General features: G+C 39.7%; 1 protein-coding gene across 1 annotated transcript in view; it reads right to left on the bottom strand.

Annotated features, from left to right (window-relative positions):
- Positions 1 to 13,559, bottom strand: part of tmprss3a (transmembrane serine protease 3a) — a 57,786-nt gene extending 44,227 nt beyond the window's left edge. The window contains exons 1-13 of the mRNA XM_042000971.1: positions 13,473 to 13,559; positions 12,366 to 13,062; positions 12,033 to 12,151; positions 11,819 to 11,941; positions 11,593 to 11,658; positions 11,428 to 11,516; positions 10,640 to 10,745; positions 10,441 to 10,546; positions 10,135 to 10,215; positions 8,182 to 8,192; positions 7,386 to 7,614; positions 6,149 to 6,262; positions 3,016 to 3,132 (exon numbers count right to left, since the gene is read on the bottom strand). Coding sequence (XP_041856905.1) covers positions 3,016 to 3,132; positions 6,149 to 6,262; positions 7,386 to 7,614; positions 8,182 to 8,192; positions 10,135 to 10,215; positions 10,441 to 10,546; positions 10,640 to 10,745; positions 11,428 to 11,516; positions 11,593 to 11,658; positions 11,819 to 11,941; positions 12,033 to 12,151; positions 12,366 to 12,810 — 1,606 coding nt within the window. The 5' untranslated portion in view covers positions 12,811 to 13,062; positions 13,473 to 13,559. The remainder of the gene's footprint in view (positions 1 to 3,015; positions 3,133 to 6,148; positions 6,263 to 7,385; positions 7,615 to 8,181; positions 8,193 to 10,134; positions 10,216 to 10,440; positions 10,547 to 10,639; positions 10,746 to 11,427; positions 11,517 to 11,592; positions 11,659 to 11,818; positions 11,942 to 12,032; positions 12,152 to 12,365; positions 13,063 to 13,472) is intronic.
- Positions 13,560 to 17,878: the final 4,319 nt, after the last annotated feature.

Consider the following 17,878-nt stretch of genomic DNA (forward strand, 5'->3'; position numbering starts at 1 on the left):
ATTTGGAGTTTTTAGTGAAAAATACTTTTACTAAATTGCCACTACAGCAGCAACTTCAAATTAAATTAAAGGCTGACACCAAAACTGGAGCTGTGTGTGGAATAGGGGGGTTTGGACTTTCAATGTGGAAAATTACATCTGCACATCATGGCTAACCGATAGTGCTAAAAATCAGTGGTTATTTTACTGGCCCTGCCTTCTCTTTGACAAGGAGTCATGCTCACTGAACAGTCCATGGGTCACTACAGGATACGCTGACCTTGCCAACCTGACGTGTCAGGATTGATGAAGCTTTGGATTTGGCCAGAAGGATTAGCACTAAAAAGCACAATGAACAGGTAAAAAAGAATAGAGATATTCTTATGAGCCTCATTGTTGCAGCTTTGAACCTTGCACATCAAGAACAAGCATTCAGGGGACACAATGAGGCCGCTGGCAGTTCAAATGGGGAGTTTTGTGGAGCTTGTGCACACATTTGCAGAGTTTGTTGACTTTTCAAGGTAATCTTCGATTATAGGGTCAGTGTTCAGCGGTATGTCAAACACCATACAGAAGACATCATTGAAAGCATCGCTCGTGTTCTCCAGGATGACACTGATAAAGAAATCAAAGCATCTCCTTTCATTGCCGTAGAGGTGGATGACACGTCAGACATTTCCAACAAGTGCAAACTCCCTGTCATTATCAGATATGTTAATAAAAAAAGCAGTGCATGTGAACGGTTCCTTTTCCTTTTTTGACGTGAGCTCAGATAGAGATGCACGAGCCATAACATCTGTTGTGATGAGAGCCATTGTGAACTACAGTCCCAAAGAAAAACAAATTTGTCAGACTTACAATGGCGCAAGTTGCATGAGTGGTGAACACGTAGGAGTGCAGGCTTTAGTAAAACCTACTACCCCAATGCGTTATTCATCCATTGTTATGCTCATAAGCTTAATTTGGTTTTAGCACAAGGTACAAATAACATTCAGACATGCACTGTTTTTGCAAGTATCGATGCCTTTCACAACTTTTTCTCACGCTCATGTAAGAGATCAGCATTTCTACGTGAAGCTGATGAAGCTGTGCGTGTGCCAGGCGGCTCTGCTGTGAGGTGGAACTTCAAAAACCATGCAGTACATGCCATCCATGAAGGACGCAAGTCTCTCTGTTTGGCTTTCCAAAAGATAATGAAAGATCCGGGATGGGACAAAGAAACCGCTGCACAGAGTGCGGCCTTGAAGCAAAAGCTTGAGGATTTTGACTTTATCTTCCACCTCGAAGCATTCCAGTCCATTTTCGGTCTCACAGAACCGCTCTTCCAGGTTTTGCAAAGTAAAACTGTGGACATCAAAAATGCCAGGAGCAGAGTAAAAGTGCTCTCGTTGATCTCAAAGTTTTAAGAACAGACGAGAAGTTCAGTGTCATTTATGGAATAATCCAGCAGCAAGAAGGATGTGAGGACACGCATGCATCTTACCAACGTCTTTACTTTCAGATTGTTTACAGTATAATACCTCACATGACCCAAAGATTTGCAGATATGGAGCACCTGAACTTTCGGATATTGGATCACACATCATTTGTATCTTTTTGCAAGGCCACTGCTTTTCCTTACAGCCAGTTAACACAGCTGATGAATACAGAAACTAAACAATGAGCAGCAGACGCTTTACTGCAACAAAATGCTTCACAAGCCACCAGGGGAGCTGTTACAGCTACTTATTGAGGATAACCTACAGAGCACACTGTCTGAAGTCGACAAGTTGCTTCAGCTTATGCTCACCATACCAGCGACCAGAACATCAGCAGAACGCTCCTTTGTGCTTGAGAAATACGTGTGGACAGGACAGACTTGTGAACTTAGCCAAAATATCCATTGGCTCAGTTGTTGTGGAAGAACTTTCAGCCAGAGGGACATTTTACGACATGGTTATTGACCACTTTGCATCCATGAAAGACAGAAGAATGGCCTTCCTATTCAAGTAGGGTGAGTGAAATGTGCACAATTACTCCCCACTTTGTGGGTTAGCTGCTGACTGAACTGCTTATTTGAATCTGGGTGTGGAAATAGTTTTATTCTGGATGTGTGTTACTAAAGTCATATTATTGGATAGAAAATCAGCACTACAAATAGCACATATATGAGCCAGATTAACTGGTAAGAAAACTGTTCATCTCCTCTGCAGATCTGACTTTTTTGCCTTATGAATGTTAGATTAAGCATGGAAAGCTTCTGTGCTCTGATCATGATGCTGTAGGCCTACATGTGGCCTTAATATTCAATTAGAGCATCAAGCATAAAAGTCTCTGGATAGTTTGGGAATGTTATTTTTTTTTCAAGTTTGAACTAAGGTGTTAGTGTGAGATTTTTGCATAAATTTAGAAACATAGCACAAACTCAGGTGTCCAAAGTATCCAAGATGATAAGAAACAGTATGTGAATATGTAGGTCAAGTCCTTCATATTATAAAAGCTCACATGCTCACATGATGGTGTCTGGGTCAGACCAGTCTTGACTGGGTGAGGTTGTTTGGTACCAGAACCACCTGATAACCCTGGGAAACCTCACTGATGGTGAGTCTGAAACTTTAGGGGACAGAAACACATCATCTGTGTTCTTTTTCAAACAAACTGGAGCTTTGGATTGAAAGCATTAAAGAAGACTGGATATTGGACCCAAAGATCAGCCTGGACTTTCAGAAGCCCATGAGGCCTTCAGGTCTGCTCATACAGGCTGCTGCACATCTGCATCAATGTTTCCTCCTGCTCCAGCTGCTCGAAACTCCTGATATGTCCAAAGCTTTTAAATCAACGTAATTTCTTACCAATGTGATTCAAAACCCATTCTGATTTTTAAGCTTCATGATTCTTTTTCTTGTATTTTTTATTTAAAATGTGGCACCAACTTAAACATCAATTAGTTAGAAAAGAGTATAAATTCATTTTAAGCAGAGCTGACATTGTGTTCCAGAAACTGTAAAACATTTCTGCCTGTATGATGTCTGAGTGTTTTTGTCAGTGTGGTCTCACCACAGCCGAGCTCGTCATCCTGGTTGTCACAGTTGACCACCCCATCACACTGAGCCGAAGCCCGGACACACTGAGATGAAGAACCACAGCGGTACTGTCCCACACAGCTGAGACCCACTGTGGGAGGAAATCAGAGGTTCTTCAGGTTAACACTAGCTATGTTTACATGGAGCACTTTCAATCCGATTGAATGTCCAATCAGAATAAAAATGTGTTATGTAATGAGAAGAGATATTGTTGTTCCATTCTTCCGAGACCCATATTTTATTCCCAGTAGAACGCAAACAACATATCAGACAATGAAACTGAGACATTTATAACATTTCATGGAAAATATCAACTGATTGTGAGTTTGAGGGCACATCTGTAAAAAGTTGGAACAGAAGCAACAAAAGGCTGGAAAGTAATTAGTACAAATGCTTCTATTGGATCTCAGTGCTGCATCTGAAATGATGGATCACAACATCCTGTTACAGAGGCTTGAACATGTTATTGGGACTGAATGCACAACATTAGGCTGGTTTGAATCATATTTATAGATTCCAGCTTGTTAACGTAAACACCAGAGTAAGTCATGGAGTTCCTCAGGGTTCTGTATTTGGAGGGGAGTGTCCATGTAGTGTTGGCATCACTGATGTATGAATGGATATGGTCAGGCAGGTGATCTGTAGGAGTGGATTGGCTGCCACATTTCTATCAGTCTGCTCCAAGGCATCTGTGGCCACACATGCAGCTATGAGTGAATAATGGATTCGCTGTAAGGTGCTTCGAAAAGTGATAAATAAATTTAATACATTATTCTTATATTTAGGTAAAATTATTAGACATTATGTTTTAAATGTCCATTGCTATGCAGATGATACTCAGCTCTACTGAAGCCTAATGAAACCAATCAGATTGTTAGATTACAAAGACGTCTTAAAGACATAAAAACCTGGGTGACTCAGAATTTTCTCCTTCTAAACTCAGACAGACTGAGGTTGTTGTTGTTGGACTTGACAAACTCAGGAAGACTCTCGAGCTATGGAACTACTCTGGATGGTATTACCTTGGCTTTCAGTACTACAGTGAGGAACCTTGTTATTCTGGACCAGGATTTGTCCTTTGACTCACATTTAAAGCAAGTTTCTAGAACCACCGTCTTCTATCTACATAGCATTCTGTCTAAGAGTGATGTGGGAAAACTGGTCCATGGAGTTGCTTCTTCCAGATTGGATGATTGTAATCCCTGAATATTGTTATGCAGCAGAAATGTTCTGAAAAGTCTCCTTCCCTCTGTTTAAAAAGCTCTTCTGTTTAGTTGAGTCTTTTATTTTGAAGTTTATAAAGCTGTGTATTAGCTCTGGATGTGTCTCACTCTCTTTAAGCATGCCACATACAGCCTCTTTGAAAGAAGAGGAGTTTGGATCCGTTGGTTTAGCTAATTTTAGGCCAATTTCCAAACTTCATTTTATCTCCAAGGTTTTAGAGAGAGTGGATGGACATGGTTTGACTTAAATGTCTTAAAATTAAACGAGAACACAGCAGAAATGGTAAGAACTTATATAGCGCTTTTACCCAAAGCACTTTAGGTTACATTCACACACTGATGGTGGAAGCTGCCATGCAAGGTGCTAACCACGACCCATCAGGAGCAATTTGGGGTTCAGTGTCTTGCTCAGGGACACCTTGACATGAGCTCACTGCCCTGGGATCAAACCCGCAACCATTGGGTTACAGGACAACCACTCTACCCACTGAGCCAGGCCATCCCATAGCTGTCTGGTCTGGTCACCCTGAGCTGGTTCAGGTCTCTTGGGCCACTAGCACCTCACAGAGGATCCCATGCCAGGAACCTTGGTGTGATTGTGGATGGTGCTTTTAAGCTGGACGAACAAGTCAGCTCGGTGTTTAAGTCTAGCTTTTTCCAGCTAAGACTTATTAGTAAAGTCAAGCCTAATCTAAGCAAGAGACCTTGAAAAAGTCATCCATGCTTTTATTTCTTCTTACTTAGACTACTGTAACTCCCTGTATGTGGGAATCGAACAGTCAGAGCTTCACCTCCTGCAGCTTGTTTAAAATGCAGCCGCCCGTCTCCTCACTGGGAAGAGACGTGAGCACATAACTCATAGGTTTTTCTCCCTGGTTCTGGTTCTGATGGAGGTCTCCTTAGCTTGGTCATTATTTGTTTATAAAACCATTTATTATGATATAACCGGTTTAAATCAGACTGTGTCTTGAGGATTTTTGCTGTGTGTTGGTTCTTTACAAACAAAACTGAATGATTCTTGCTTTGTTTGTTTTTTCATGGAGAGCTCGTTGCTTCCTCTTGACTGTGTTTGCTGTTTGACTTTGGTAAGTAAATCAGGTGTACTCCTCAGACAACAGCAGAATAACCGGCAGCACTTCCTGATATTTATCAAGATTAATACAGTTTAATATATATTATCTCTATTGTTCATCTTTGTGACATTTGCTCTTACAGCACTCTATGAATACTTTTATTGACTAGTTTCTCATTGACAGTCTGAATTATCTCATATTTATACTACAAAAAAAAAAAAAAAAATATATGCACTGCCTCTAGCTCTACATGACAGCACCTGGTCCAACTGGACTCAAAGCAGTCTGACTACCACTTAATTATGACGTCCATCTTGTTTGAATTCTTGCTTGTGTTGTTCTTACTCTCAAATGTAAGTCGCTTTGGATAAAAGCGTCTGCTAACTGACTGTAGAATAGAATAGAATAGAATAGAATACTCTAACACAGTGTTTCTCTATCCAGGTCCTCAGGACCCCTGTCCTGCATGTTTTAGAAGTAGCCCTACTTTAACATCAGAATTAAATGAACGGTTCATTAACAGGCTGCAAAGAACTTGACGAAGAAGTTCATTAATATGAATGAGGTGTGTTTGACTAGGAACCTGTCTAAGACATGCAGAGCAGGAGGTCCTGAGGACCTGAACTGAGAAACACTGCTCTAACAGAATTTCACCGAACAAGGCACATGATGGATTTATAAATGTTAACTTGAACCCTGAAAATAATTGTGTAACAGGTAAGGACTCCATGAAATATTGATGGAGCACAGGCATTACATGCTGCAGTGGCTTCATCAATGTTTGGAGTTAACACAAGACTGAGCAGCTTACCTCCAAGACCGATGCTGAGAGCAAGAGTGATCCCGGAGATCAGGCAAAGAGCGATTAGCAGCTCGAAGCGATGGGCAAGCACTCTGGTCTTCCAGCCTTTTTCCAAGTCATCCTCTGTGGAGGAAACATAGTCGTAGACATTAACAGTGTGGATGTGGATGTATATGAAGAATAAGAACACTTCAACATGTTGACAGGAGAGTTGCTGGTTCTGACACACAAACACCTGAGAGAGCCATGCTCTCTATCTGTAACGTTTCTGTATTAAGTCCCCATTATTACCCATTTCAATGGTTCTGATTGGCTCTGCTCTTTTGTTTCTTGCTAATGTGATTGGCTGTTCCCACTGTCACTCACTCTGTTCAACAAGCTAGCAAGTCTGGCTAGCACTAGCTAATAGCAGAAAGCAGCACTAACGGTGGTTGTGACTTCAGTCAGAACTTCAGGAGCAAAGAAAACAAAGGCCATCAGGAGTTACTTTAGAGTGAGTCAGCATGAACGTTTAAGTCACAAAGAAATGATTTTCTGATTGCTATGTAATCATTAATAATGGTGAAAGAAAACAGACTGCACAGTGGTGTGGTGTTATATGGATGGATGGATGGATGGATGGATGGATGGATGGAACTAATGTCTTGTCTGGACAGTACTGATGTGAAATAAATAGATCAACAGATGTCTTCAGATCGTAAAATTACAGGAATCATAAAGTAAAATAATTTTAGCCAAAAAACTAAACAAAACCTTAATGTCAATCCCTAAATAGAATTATTTATTACAAACTTCTTGTTCAGATTTTCTATAAATGTAATTACATGATAAATGTTTATCATAAATACAAGGAAGCACTTGTCTTCCAGGGACCTCTGTGGGATGCGTTTATGTCCCTACCAGTGTCGGAGCCAAACCTACACCCTTGTGTGATGGTTTCAGAAGATGCACTAACAGAATCAACTCCTTCAATGAACCACTTTTGACCTTTCTTAAAATCTTGTGAACTTTCTTTACAAGGTCTTTTCTTTCTACACTGAATAAATTAATGAAACATCACAGCAGCTACAGAATGTAACTGAAAACCTTTTCCTTAGGTGTATCATAAGTTCATTTGAGACAAATGTACTTTCAGCCAAGTCAGGCTGTGTGTTGGTAAAATATCTTCAAGATAACCAGACTGTAAGTCTTTGACTTTCCCACTGATTCAAGGCGCAGAAAATCCCTGCAGCACATTCGGTCTCACCATTTAAAAAGGGCTGCACCTTGGTGATGGGCATGGTCGGGCTGGGTGAAACTGGAGGCTCGGGTTCTGCAGGTTTGGCTGGAACCTTTTCTGATTGGACGTCTGCAACGAAGCTGTCGAGGGGGCTGACATTCACAGTGTTTGGGGTCTCGACAGTGGGGAGGTCCTCCTCTGTCACTGACACCACCTCTATCTTCAACTGGTCTGGTTGTTCTTCTGTCTGGAGTCCCTAAATAAAAAGTTAAAAGGTAAAAAAAAACAACACTTTTTTTTTAAACAATATTTTAAACTACAGTTTGCAATAATCCACAGATGTTTAACATGAATGAAAAGTAATGCCAACAGTTGTGTGAACAGGACAGAAACACTCAGACTTCTTCCCAGTGGTGCAAAACAAACAACAACCAGCTGGATTTATGACTAACAAACAGACCACAGGGTTTGTGAGACTGAAAGGTTAACAGACCTGGAGCACCACAAGTGACTGTTGTTACAACCAGGCTCACGGTTATAACAAAACCACGCCGAACAACCAAGAAAACCAATTATAATTATTTATTAAACCAAAATTAAGACAAATTAATATAACCATGAAGTGTGATTGTCTGCAAAATCAGTAATGTCAGAGCATGCTTGGTTGTGTGTATAAATATAATGAATGCAGTGTTGTATGATGTAAAACTAAATCAAACACAACAACGAGGTGCAGCGGCACAGGTGCGGCCTGGGAGCGGAGCAAGGAAAGAAGAGCCCGATGCCGATCGTAGCCAGGTCTTTTATACGCACCGCCGAATACCCCAGCTGCACCTGCACACAAACATAATTAACCCAGCCACAAAGCAGAAGGGGTCATAACACCCCCCATGAATGAATGAACCATTCATGAATCCCCATGAACCACCGAAACAAAACCAAAACACCAAAACAAACAAACAAAAAACACAAACATGTACAAACACCCAACCAAATTCACCCTCACCATCACCTCCACTGGCACCTAAAGGGGAAGAGAGGGTGAGAACCAGGGCAACCACCATACACCAGTGAACCCACAGACTAAACCACAGGAGCTCTCGACAATGCGTCAGCCCTAACAATATCACGCCACGTGTCGTGCCAAGGCTCTTATCCCCGACACAATTTGTTTCCCCTGTCTCGGGAGCGCGCACTGCCGCTCAGCAGCGTATGGTCGCTTATGATGATGGATTTCACCACGCAAACAAACGAAACAACGGCATAGGAGTGTCCTGAATAATTTTGCTGGAATTTTTGTTATTTCAGCGAGGATTTCTAGCGGCATTGAATATTAGATTTGTCTCCATTTTCGTAAGTTTGCTACTGTTTGGCTGACGAATTCTAGATCTCGTCACTAAATCAGTCCGCCCGCTTCACAGTAAAACAACTAAGCTCTCTTTTATATATATCCAAATCGCGGTTTTCGTAACTAGTCAACTTCTTTTTGTCGCTATGTCCATTCACCACATTGTTAGATATGAATAATGAAGTTTAATAAGTGATAAGCGATCCGTTGATCCAGAAAACCCGATTATTACACGCATTTATATATAATAATTAATACTTGCCAGAAAAACTTTGCACTTATACAATTTTTAAGGTACCTGGAAGTTAATCCATCATACTGCATAGGTTACATTCTGTCATCACGTCTTTCAAGCTCAGTCTCTTCTCTTACACAAGCTGTTTTCACACAGTTTATCATATTTGATCATTTAAGTATGGAAAAGTTCACACTTTCTTCACAAAAGCTGACAGCTGCCTATTTAGTCTATAGACAGAATATGAGAGAAGTTTGGCATTCATATGCCAAAATGTAAAGATGTCACACATTCTAGCAGCCTGAAAATAATGGGCTGCAAGAATCTGTGTCCCCTGCCTTTAAAGCATGAAATATATCTAATCTTCACAATATTCTGTCTATTTGTACTATGGATCATGGCTAACATCTGCTGTGAAGGAGATCCATTAATGTCTACAAATATTAAAGTTAGACAGGGGGTACATATTCTAGCAGCCAGTGTGACTCAGTCTGCAAGAATTTCTACGTCTGCTTATAGTTTGTAATATATCCCACCATCAGATGCTTTCATTCATAAATACGTTATACTTAAAATATGCAGTTAATATAAGGAAGTTCTTCTTTTTTTGCTTAATAAAGTCTTTTAATATTCAACATTGTCAGAAAGCTAGTGATTTTTGATGTCCTTAGTACAAACAAACTGTAGCAGATCAGACTTTATTTGTCGAACTTTTTTTGGGGGGGGCAGCTATCTATAGTTAAGAGATGGGCATTTTCAATTTGTTTCTATGGCACAACATTTGCAGTGTCTTGACACCTTTATTTAACTTTTCAAAACAATTTATTAACTATATACATCCCAAAAAATAATGTACACCTAAAGCAACATATGAAAACAATAATTATTATAGTTAACACTGAAGCTGCATTTGAGAGCAGCTCATCCCCCTTCACTTTTCAGTGAACACAAGCTGGGCAAACAAAAGTTTCCTGTGGTGATGGGCTTCCTACACAGGTCTGGTGAAACCACCGCAGACAAATATCACACAGGATCTGAAAAAGACAATTGTTTTCAAATAATAATCTCATACAATTTATGCATGCAAAGTATGAAGGCCAAATGGTGCAAGCCAACAAGAGTAATATTAATCTAATGATCTAGAGTAGTAATAATAACATCTCAACATATAGAATTTACTATTCAAAATTCACAGTTGCTCTTTTTTCTTACCCAGTCAATGTCTGTCTCATGCTCCTTTGTCCCACAATAGAAGCACAAGTCATTTAGGTCATCTGTTTAAAATAAAAGGAGCTGAAATTTGACTTGTCTCACATCTGTTGAGGTCTATGTTTTTGTAACAAAAGTAATATGGATGTTTCATTAATATGTTCAAAGTAAGCAATATTAGTTGAGACTTGAAATCATGTAAGTTGTTGAGTCTTAATCTAAAGCAAAAAGTGCTATGATGGTCAGGGTTTTAACTGACTGTTGTCTGTCTAGTATAGCATATAACTAACCAGTCTGTAGGAGGAGAGTGACAGCTATTTCCATCCTGTATCTGTTGATGGCCTGTTGGGTAGCACTGAAATGAATTCTCTCATTTTGTAGGATTTTTTCTGCAAACTGAGAGAGTAAGTAAATCAAAGTTAAAACGTGGTGACAGATGCTTCACCAAAAGCCGATTTATTGGCTTTCTCTGTGTGTGGGGGGATATACCTTCAGTGAAAACACTCCACATGAGGTGCCATCTGTTTGGAAGGGGTGTTCGACTGTGTCACATGTCCACCTTGACACATTGCATCCCTTGTTTCTAAGGAAAGCCCTACAAAAGTACAAAACAAGTCCATCATTACTACACATTTGACAAAAGTATTCATACATAGCAGATTATACCCACAAAACTATATACAGATGTGCTTCAAAGTTTAAATACCCTTTCATTAAAGAAAAGACTAAATTAACTGTAGTCATTCAAATGACAAGAATCAGCAAAAAGTAACAATAATTAAAATTTACGAATTTTAAATTCAGTAAAATAGGTTATTGATTTTAGATTGTAGTTTAGAAAAAAAAACAGACAGATTAAAGCACCTTTCTCATGAACAGAGGGCCAAAATACCTTTTAAAAGATGAAGAAGTCTTATAGAACATTATTGAAAACACTTGATTGCAGTGATCACCTCAATGTTTTGCTCAATAAAAATTTCGTTCATGAGCCCAATTATGCTCATTTGTTTTTTTGGTTTTTGTTAATTTTATTATTATTATTATTATTATTATTATTATTATTATTATTATTATTATTATTATTATTATATATTTTCATATATTTCTGTCAAAATAATTCAAAATCAATGTCATGAGTTACATGAAATATGTATATACCTTTTTTTTTTTTGTTAATTTGACTGGTTTCACTGGCAACAGATTTTTTCCACTTTTAATGGGAGGGATGGAAACTTTCAAACACAAGTGTATATGCATGTGGGTGAAACATATCTTACCTTGTTCTCTCCAAACATCGCTTTATATTTTGTTTGGACTCTCCCAGAGGATCCATTAGCAGGGATCTTTTTTCATGTGGATAGATAGCCTGAAAAAAAGAGTTATATAAAATTTACATAAGTTTTGCCTGTACTACAGGTATGTTTTTTAATTTCTGTAAATACCGCCAATATCCAGTGATGGTTTTGATTTATGATCCCCAAAAGAATGTGGTAGTCCAGGGGTTTGATCTGCAAGGAATTAAACAAAGAAATAAAAGTTAGCTGTCGGTAATACTAAATATAAAATATAACAAAAATATGTTCCATAAAAGTATTTGCTATTTCAGGTTTACCAAAAATACTCTGCTTTTAAGAGTACATCCAAGTTTGCAATAAAACAGATATAGACCTTAATTCTTGAGGATTTTCCTTGCCATATTGCCGTCATTGCAAAAGAGTCAATCACAGCTGCTTTTTGTGTGTTTTGGGCGTTGTGATCCCTCACAATGATTGACATGTATGCATTGATAGCCTGTAAAAACATATTTCATCTGAAGGTTAGAAAGGAATTAGGTTTATAGTAAATTTAGAAAGCAGTTAAACTCTAAAGCCTAAAGGTATACCTCACTTTCCATCTCCATATTTGGTCCAATTTGGGATATGTCCCAATAAAACATTTTGTATGCCCCCACTTTGGACAGGAGGACATGGGAAACATTTCCAGCCCAGGCATCTCTGACGTCTGTCAAAAATAAAAAAAAATACAAAAACATTCAAAATTGTTACTTATGGGAATTAATGAATGAATTATGCAAACATTTTAGGGGCTAAATACAATTTAACACTAAATATAAGTTTTCTTGTCTCAAGTAAATTTGTATGCATTCATGTATGCAGTATGTATGTATGTATGTATGTATGAAGTTAGTTAATTAGTTTATTAAGTTAGTACTTACACTTCTCTGCTACAGTTTTTGTGTGTCTGGGAGTGAAAGCAGGCGATGGGGGAGCTGGAGCTGCAGGAGAAGTTGGAGCTGGAGCTGATGGTGGAGGAGCTGGAGCTGCGGAGGCAGTTGGAGCTGAAAGTGGGGTAGCTGGAGCTGCGGAGGGTGTCGGAGCTGGAGCTGGAGCTGATGGTGGAGAAATTGGAGCTGATGGTGGGGTAGCTGGAGCTGATGGTGGGGTAGCTGGAGCTGATGGTGGGGTAGCTGGAACTGAGGAAGGTGTAGGAGTTGGAGCTGGTGGTTGGGGAGCTGGAGCTGTGGGGGGAGTTGGTTGGTTCCTAAGATTTTTGTGTGGAACTCTGGGGACGGGGTCAAAGGTGAGCTTCAGCTGGTCAACATTGATCCTTGGATAGATCACTCCTTTCTGATCTTGAAGGTCAGCACTCTTTCCCTGCATGGCCACAATAGTAAAAGGCCCTAGGAAGCTAGCTTCCAGCTTACCCCCTTTTCTGCTACTATTTCGGACATTTTTCCTCAAAACCTTGTCCCCTACTTTCAGCTCAGGCTGTTAATCAGGTTTTATCTTGCCCTTTGTTTTGTCATGACCTTTTGAGAGGTTTTCCCTGACAACCTCCAAAAGTTTAGTATGTCGCTCAATGTTCACAGAGATTTCCTCTGCTCCAACTGCCTCCTCAACAGTGTTGTCAATCTTTGAGGAAAGCACAAAATGTTAATTGTTTAGAATCTTTTCAGTGTTTTGTTCTTATTATATTATGTATTTGACTGAAATGATAAATTACAGAGAATGAATAGAAAAAACACATTTTGTCTGTGTAATAAGTTCTTCAACAGAACATTTGCTATTGCTACTTGATAAATCATTGGAAGTGTACTACAATAATAGAACATAGTTGTTACAATACAATTTCTTTTTACCATTGTTGTTTGTAATATGTAAAGCACTTTGTGCTACCTATGTTTGAAAAATGCTTATAAATGAAATTATGTCTCATAGATATTCATGTGGTTGCTGCTTTATGTGAAACTGGTAATGTGTTTATTTGCATATGTAGCAGGTAACAGAGTTTAACAAACATGTGAAGTATCTGACCAATCTACCTCAAGATGCTCTGGAATTTCAGAGGGATACCGAGCCTCTCGTCCAAACATGAGGTAGTATGGTGAGTATTTTGTGGTCATCTGTTTTTTGGTACGAAGACCAAACATTATGGGATCCAGGAAATCATCCCATTCTTCTAGGTGGCGGACAACCACTTTACTCAAGGCTCTGCAAACAAATTAAAAAAAAAAAATTAAAAGTTTAGTTGTAGGATGGCTATTGGATAAAAATTCCTCCACATAAACATGTTATTAAAAAGGCAACTTAAAAAAATTTAAGTAAATATGTATTCATTAGTTGTATGAAAAGTTGCAATGTTGTATGGAAAAGTAAAGGACTTACCTCTGAATCGTCCCATTCATCCTCTCAACCAATCCATTGGTTTGAGGATGATATGGAGAGCAGAGGCTCCTTTGGATGCCCAAGGCACCACACACTTCTTTGTTGATCTGGAGTATTAACAATGAATAAAACATTTTTGGCTTTTAAGTTATTTCATTTAAATTTTGGAAGTTTAAAATGGCCATGTTTACCATTTAATACATTTATATTGTACAATTTGCTTTAAGCATGTTTACAGTGTTGTGATAGGACAAAGGTACTAACAGAATTAACAAATTCTCTCCCCTGGTCGGTCAAGATTCTTTTGGGGGCTCCAAACTGATAAACAAATTTCAGTATGCACTCCGTCACTTCACTGGCCGACTTAGATTTCAGTGCATACGCCTGTGGCCATTTCGTGAAATAGTCCACCATGACGCAGATGTACTGATGTCCACTTTTTGATGCCGTTAATTTCCCAATAAGATCCATGCCAACCAACTCAAATGGCTCAGAGACCTGTAATGAAGGTTCTTTTTTAGAAGTTTTTTCAAGTAAAAAAAAACTTTAAACACATTCTTGATGGCTTCAAAGACTGAACCTGAAGAAAATGCGTTTAAATAAATGAATAATGTACATTTTGAACATTCGTTAACAATGGTATAAAATTAGCAATATTAATTGACTTACTTTAATTGGCGTCAGTTTTGATGGCTTTTTAATTGATGGGCCACTGGCCTGACAGGCTGAGCACTGTGCAACCTTTAGAGTGTAATTTAATAATAGAGTTTTGTTAAATTAAAACATGCAAAAAATAGAGGAAAACTCTGGCATAACATCTGACATCAGTTTATGAATTGAGATATTAAAGTTACATACTTTAATATATGGGAATAAAAAAACAATTTCAATTTTTCCAGAATTATTACGTTTTATGGATGTTGCGTTACATACCCAGTTATTAATGTCCACTGACATGCCTGGCCAGTAGAACCTCTTAGAGATCGCGTCTCTGGTTTTGGTTTGGCCACAATGTGCCCCAGTTGCACTGGCATGGAAGTCATTAAAAATGTTATTGGCTTCCTCTGTGCCACAGACAACTTTTGTCTTGACAGTTTTATCAGTGCCTTTGTGACGCCAATAATACAACTCTTCATCTATATAAAGGAAAATAAATAGATTTATAGGTAGTCAGTTTAATTACCATACTCTAACGTAAAGCTAATAATAAGAAAAGACGCTCAATCGCCTTACCTTCAATGTCGTAAAGGGATGCTTTTCGTCTCAGCAAAAATTTGTCTCTTTTTGTTAAGAGAGACGGGTATGTCCCGTTAAGTTTGTATTGTAAAATGTTTTTGTACTCCTCTGGATTCATTTTGTCCTCAAAATGAAGAATAGAGTATTAACTGCTAAGTATCAAAAGTCCTGCAGCACGCTGTGTACCGTGCCACGAACCCAACTAATTAGCATAAATAGGCTAATTGAACTATTAGGCCATGTCCGCTAAGTTTGCTGCTCTTACAATGAACAAATGAGGATGAGTTACTTTTAATTGATTTCGAAATGTTATTTCATTTTTTGATAATATTAAGAAAGCCTGTAAAGATTGACATACAAATTCCCTGTAAATTAAAACTTATGATACTAAAATATAAAGATAATCTTAGCAAAAGAAAAACATTATTTGTGCAGAGTTATACTGGCTGCTAGAATCAAATAAAGAGTAAACCAAATCATATTGACTGCAGTATTTTGGTATGACATAAGGTAGTCTACCTATGAATAAAAACATCTGATGGTGGGATATATCATAAATAATATAAGCAGGGGATACGAATCCTAGCAGACTGATTCACACAGAATCTGTACCCCCTGTCTAACTCTTCTATTTCAAAACATAAATGGATCTTTTTCACTGCATTTATTAGCCATGATCCATAGTACAAATAGACAGAATATTGTGAAGATTAGATATATTTCATGCTTTAAAGGCAGGGGACACAGATTCTGGCAGGCTGATTCACACAGGCTGCCAGAATATGTACCCCCTGTCTAACTTTAATATTTGTAGACATTAATGGATCTCCTTCACAGCAGATGTTAGCCATGATCCATAGTACAAATAGACAGAATATTGTGAAGATTAGATATATTTCATGCTTTAAAGGCAGGGGACACAGATTCTTGCAGCCCATTATTTTCAGGCTGCTAGAATGTGTGACATCTTTACATTTTGGCATATGAATGCCAAACTTCTCTCATATTCTGTCTATAGACTAAATAGGCAGCTGTCAGCTTTTGTGAAGAAAGTGTGAACTTTTCCATACTTAAATGATCAAATATGATAAACTGTGTGAAAACAGCTTGTGTAAGAGAAGAGACTGAGCTTGAAAGACGTGATGACAGAATGTAACCTATGCAGTATGATGGATTAACTTCCAGGTACCTTAAAAATTGTATAAGTGCAAAGTTTTTCTGGCAAGTATTAATTATTATATATAAATGCGTGTAATAATCGGGTTTTCTGGATCAACGGATCGCTTATCACTTATTAAACTTCATTATTCATATCTAACAATGTGGTGAATGGACATAGCGACAAAAAGAAGTTGACTAGTTACGAAAACCGCGATTTGGATATATATAAAAGAGAGCTTAGTTGTTTTACTGTGAAGCGGGCGGACTGATTTAGTGACGAGATCTAGAATTCGTCAGCCAAACAGTAGCAAACTTACGAAAATGGAGACAAATCTAATATTCAATGCCGCTAGAAATCCTCGCTGAAATAACAAAAATTCCAGCAAAATTATTCAGGACACTCCTATGCCGTTGTTTCGTTTGTTTGCGTGGTGAAATCCATCATCATAAGCGACCATACGCTGCTGAGCGGCAGTGCGCGCTCCCGAGACAGGGGAAACAAATTGTGTCGGGGATAAGAGCCTTGGCACGACACCTGAACACCGTGCCCCGGCGCAACAGCGAGGGAAACGGCCAAGGCAAGACGCACATAACCCAACACCCCCCCCCCCCCCCCATCACCAACCGGATGACGCTCATAATAAGGTTTCAGCAAATTCTCATTGCAGAGTCGAGCAGGATTTTCCCTGCCTGGACGAGACTCACGGCGCCCAGCTCCACGGACAGAAACCTTCTTCATCCATGCCTGAGACCCCTCCAGCTGGTCCCTACGGCCCAACTCAGAACTCGGTAGTGGGCCCACACAGTCCATGAGCAGATGTTCAAAAGGCTCACCACCCACTGGAATAGGATAAAACGGTTCTGATGTAATGGTCCGATTGGGTTTCCCGGTTAGCTGACAGACATGGCACATTTCAATAAAAGCAGACACATCTTTTTTCGCCCCCGGCCAGAAAAAACGCCTGCGGAGACGCAAATATGTTTTCCGCACACCACAATGACCAGTGTCGTCATGAGCAACTCCGAGGACAACAGTGCGAAATTTAGACGGAACCACCAGCTGAAACACAACATCACGCACCCAGTCGCCCACAAATGTCCACTTCCGGAACAACAAATCATCCTGCACAAAGTATCCACTTGCCACGCTTGCCATTTCCGCCCCCGGGACAGCAAGACCAAAGGCCGCTGTCAAAGATGGATCAACACGCTGTTCCCGGACCCACTCCTCGTGAGACACCTCAAGAGGAAAATCCGCCACAAACAAAACAACGTCCTCCCTCACAGCGACTGCTTCCAACGAAGCCGCACGCATAGCACGCGTAACGGCACACGCTGGAAACACCCCAGGAGGCGGTGACAACCCACCCCCCTGAACAGACGGACACAGCGCAACCACAGGGGAGGCTGCCTCACAAACACCACTGCCACCAACAAGCGAACCAGCTGCGCGCAGCAAGAAAGGAGCAGCCGACCAAACACGGCCGCCTGCCAGGCCATTCCCCAAAATGAAATGAATTCCATTTACGGGCAACGCGGGTCGCACACCCACGGACACTTCCCCAAGCACCAGTTCACAGTCCAAAACCACCCTATGCAACGGAGTAGGCAACGTCGTCAAGCCCATGCCACGACTCAAAACATAATCACCTGTAGCCGAACGGGA

The sequence above is a fragment of the Melanotaenia boesemani genome, chromosome 12 (assembly GCF_017639745.1).
Source record: "Melanotaenia boesemani isolate fMelBoe1 chromosome 12, fMelBoe1.pri, whole genome shotgun sequence".
NCBI lineage: Eukaryota > Metazoa > Chordata > Actinopteri > Atheriniformes > Melanotaeniidae > Melanotaenia > Melanotaenia boesemani.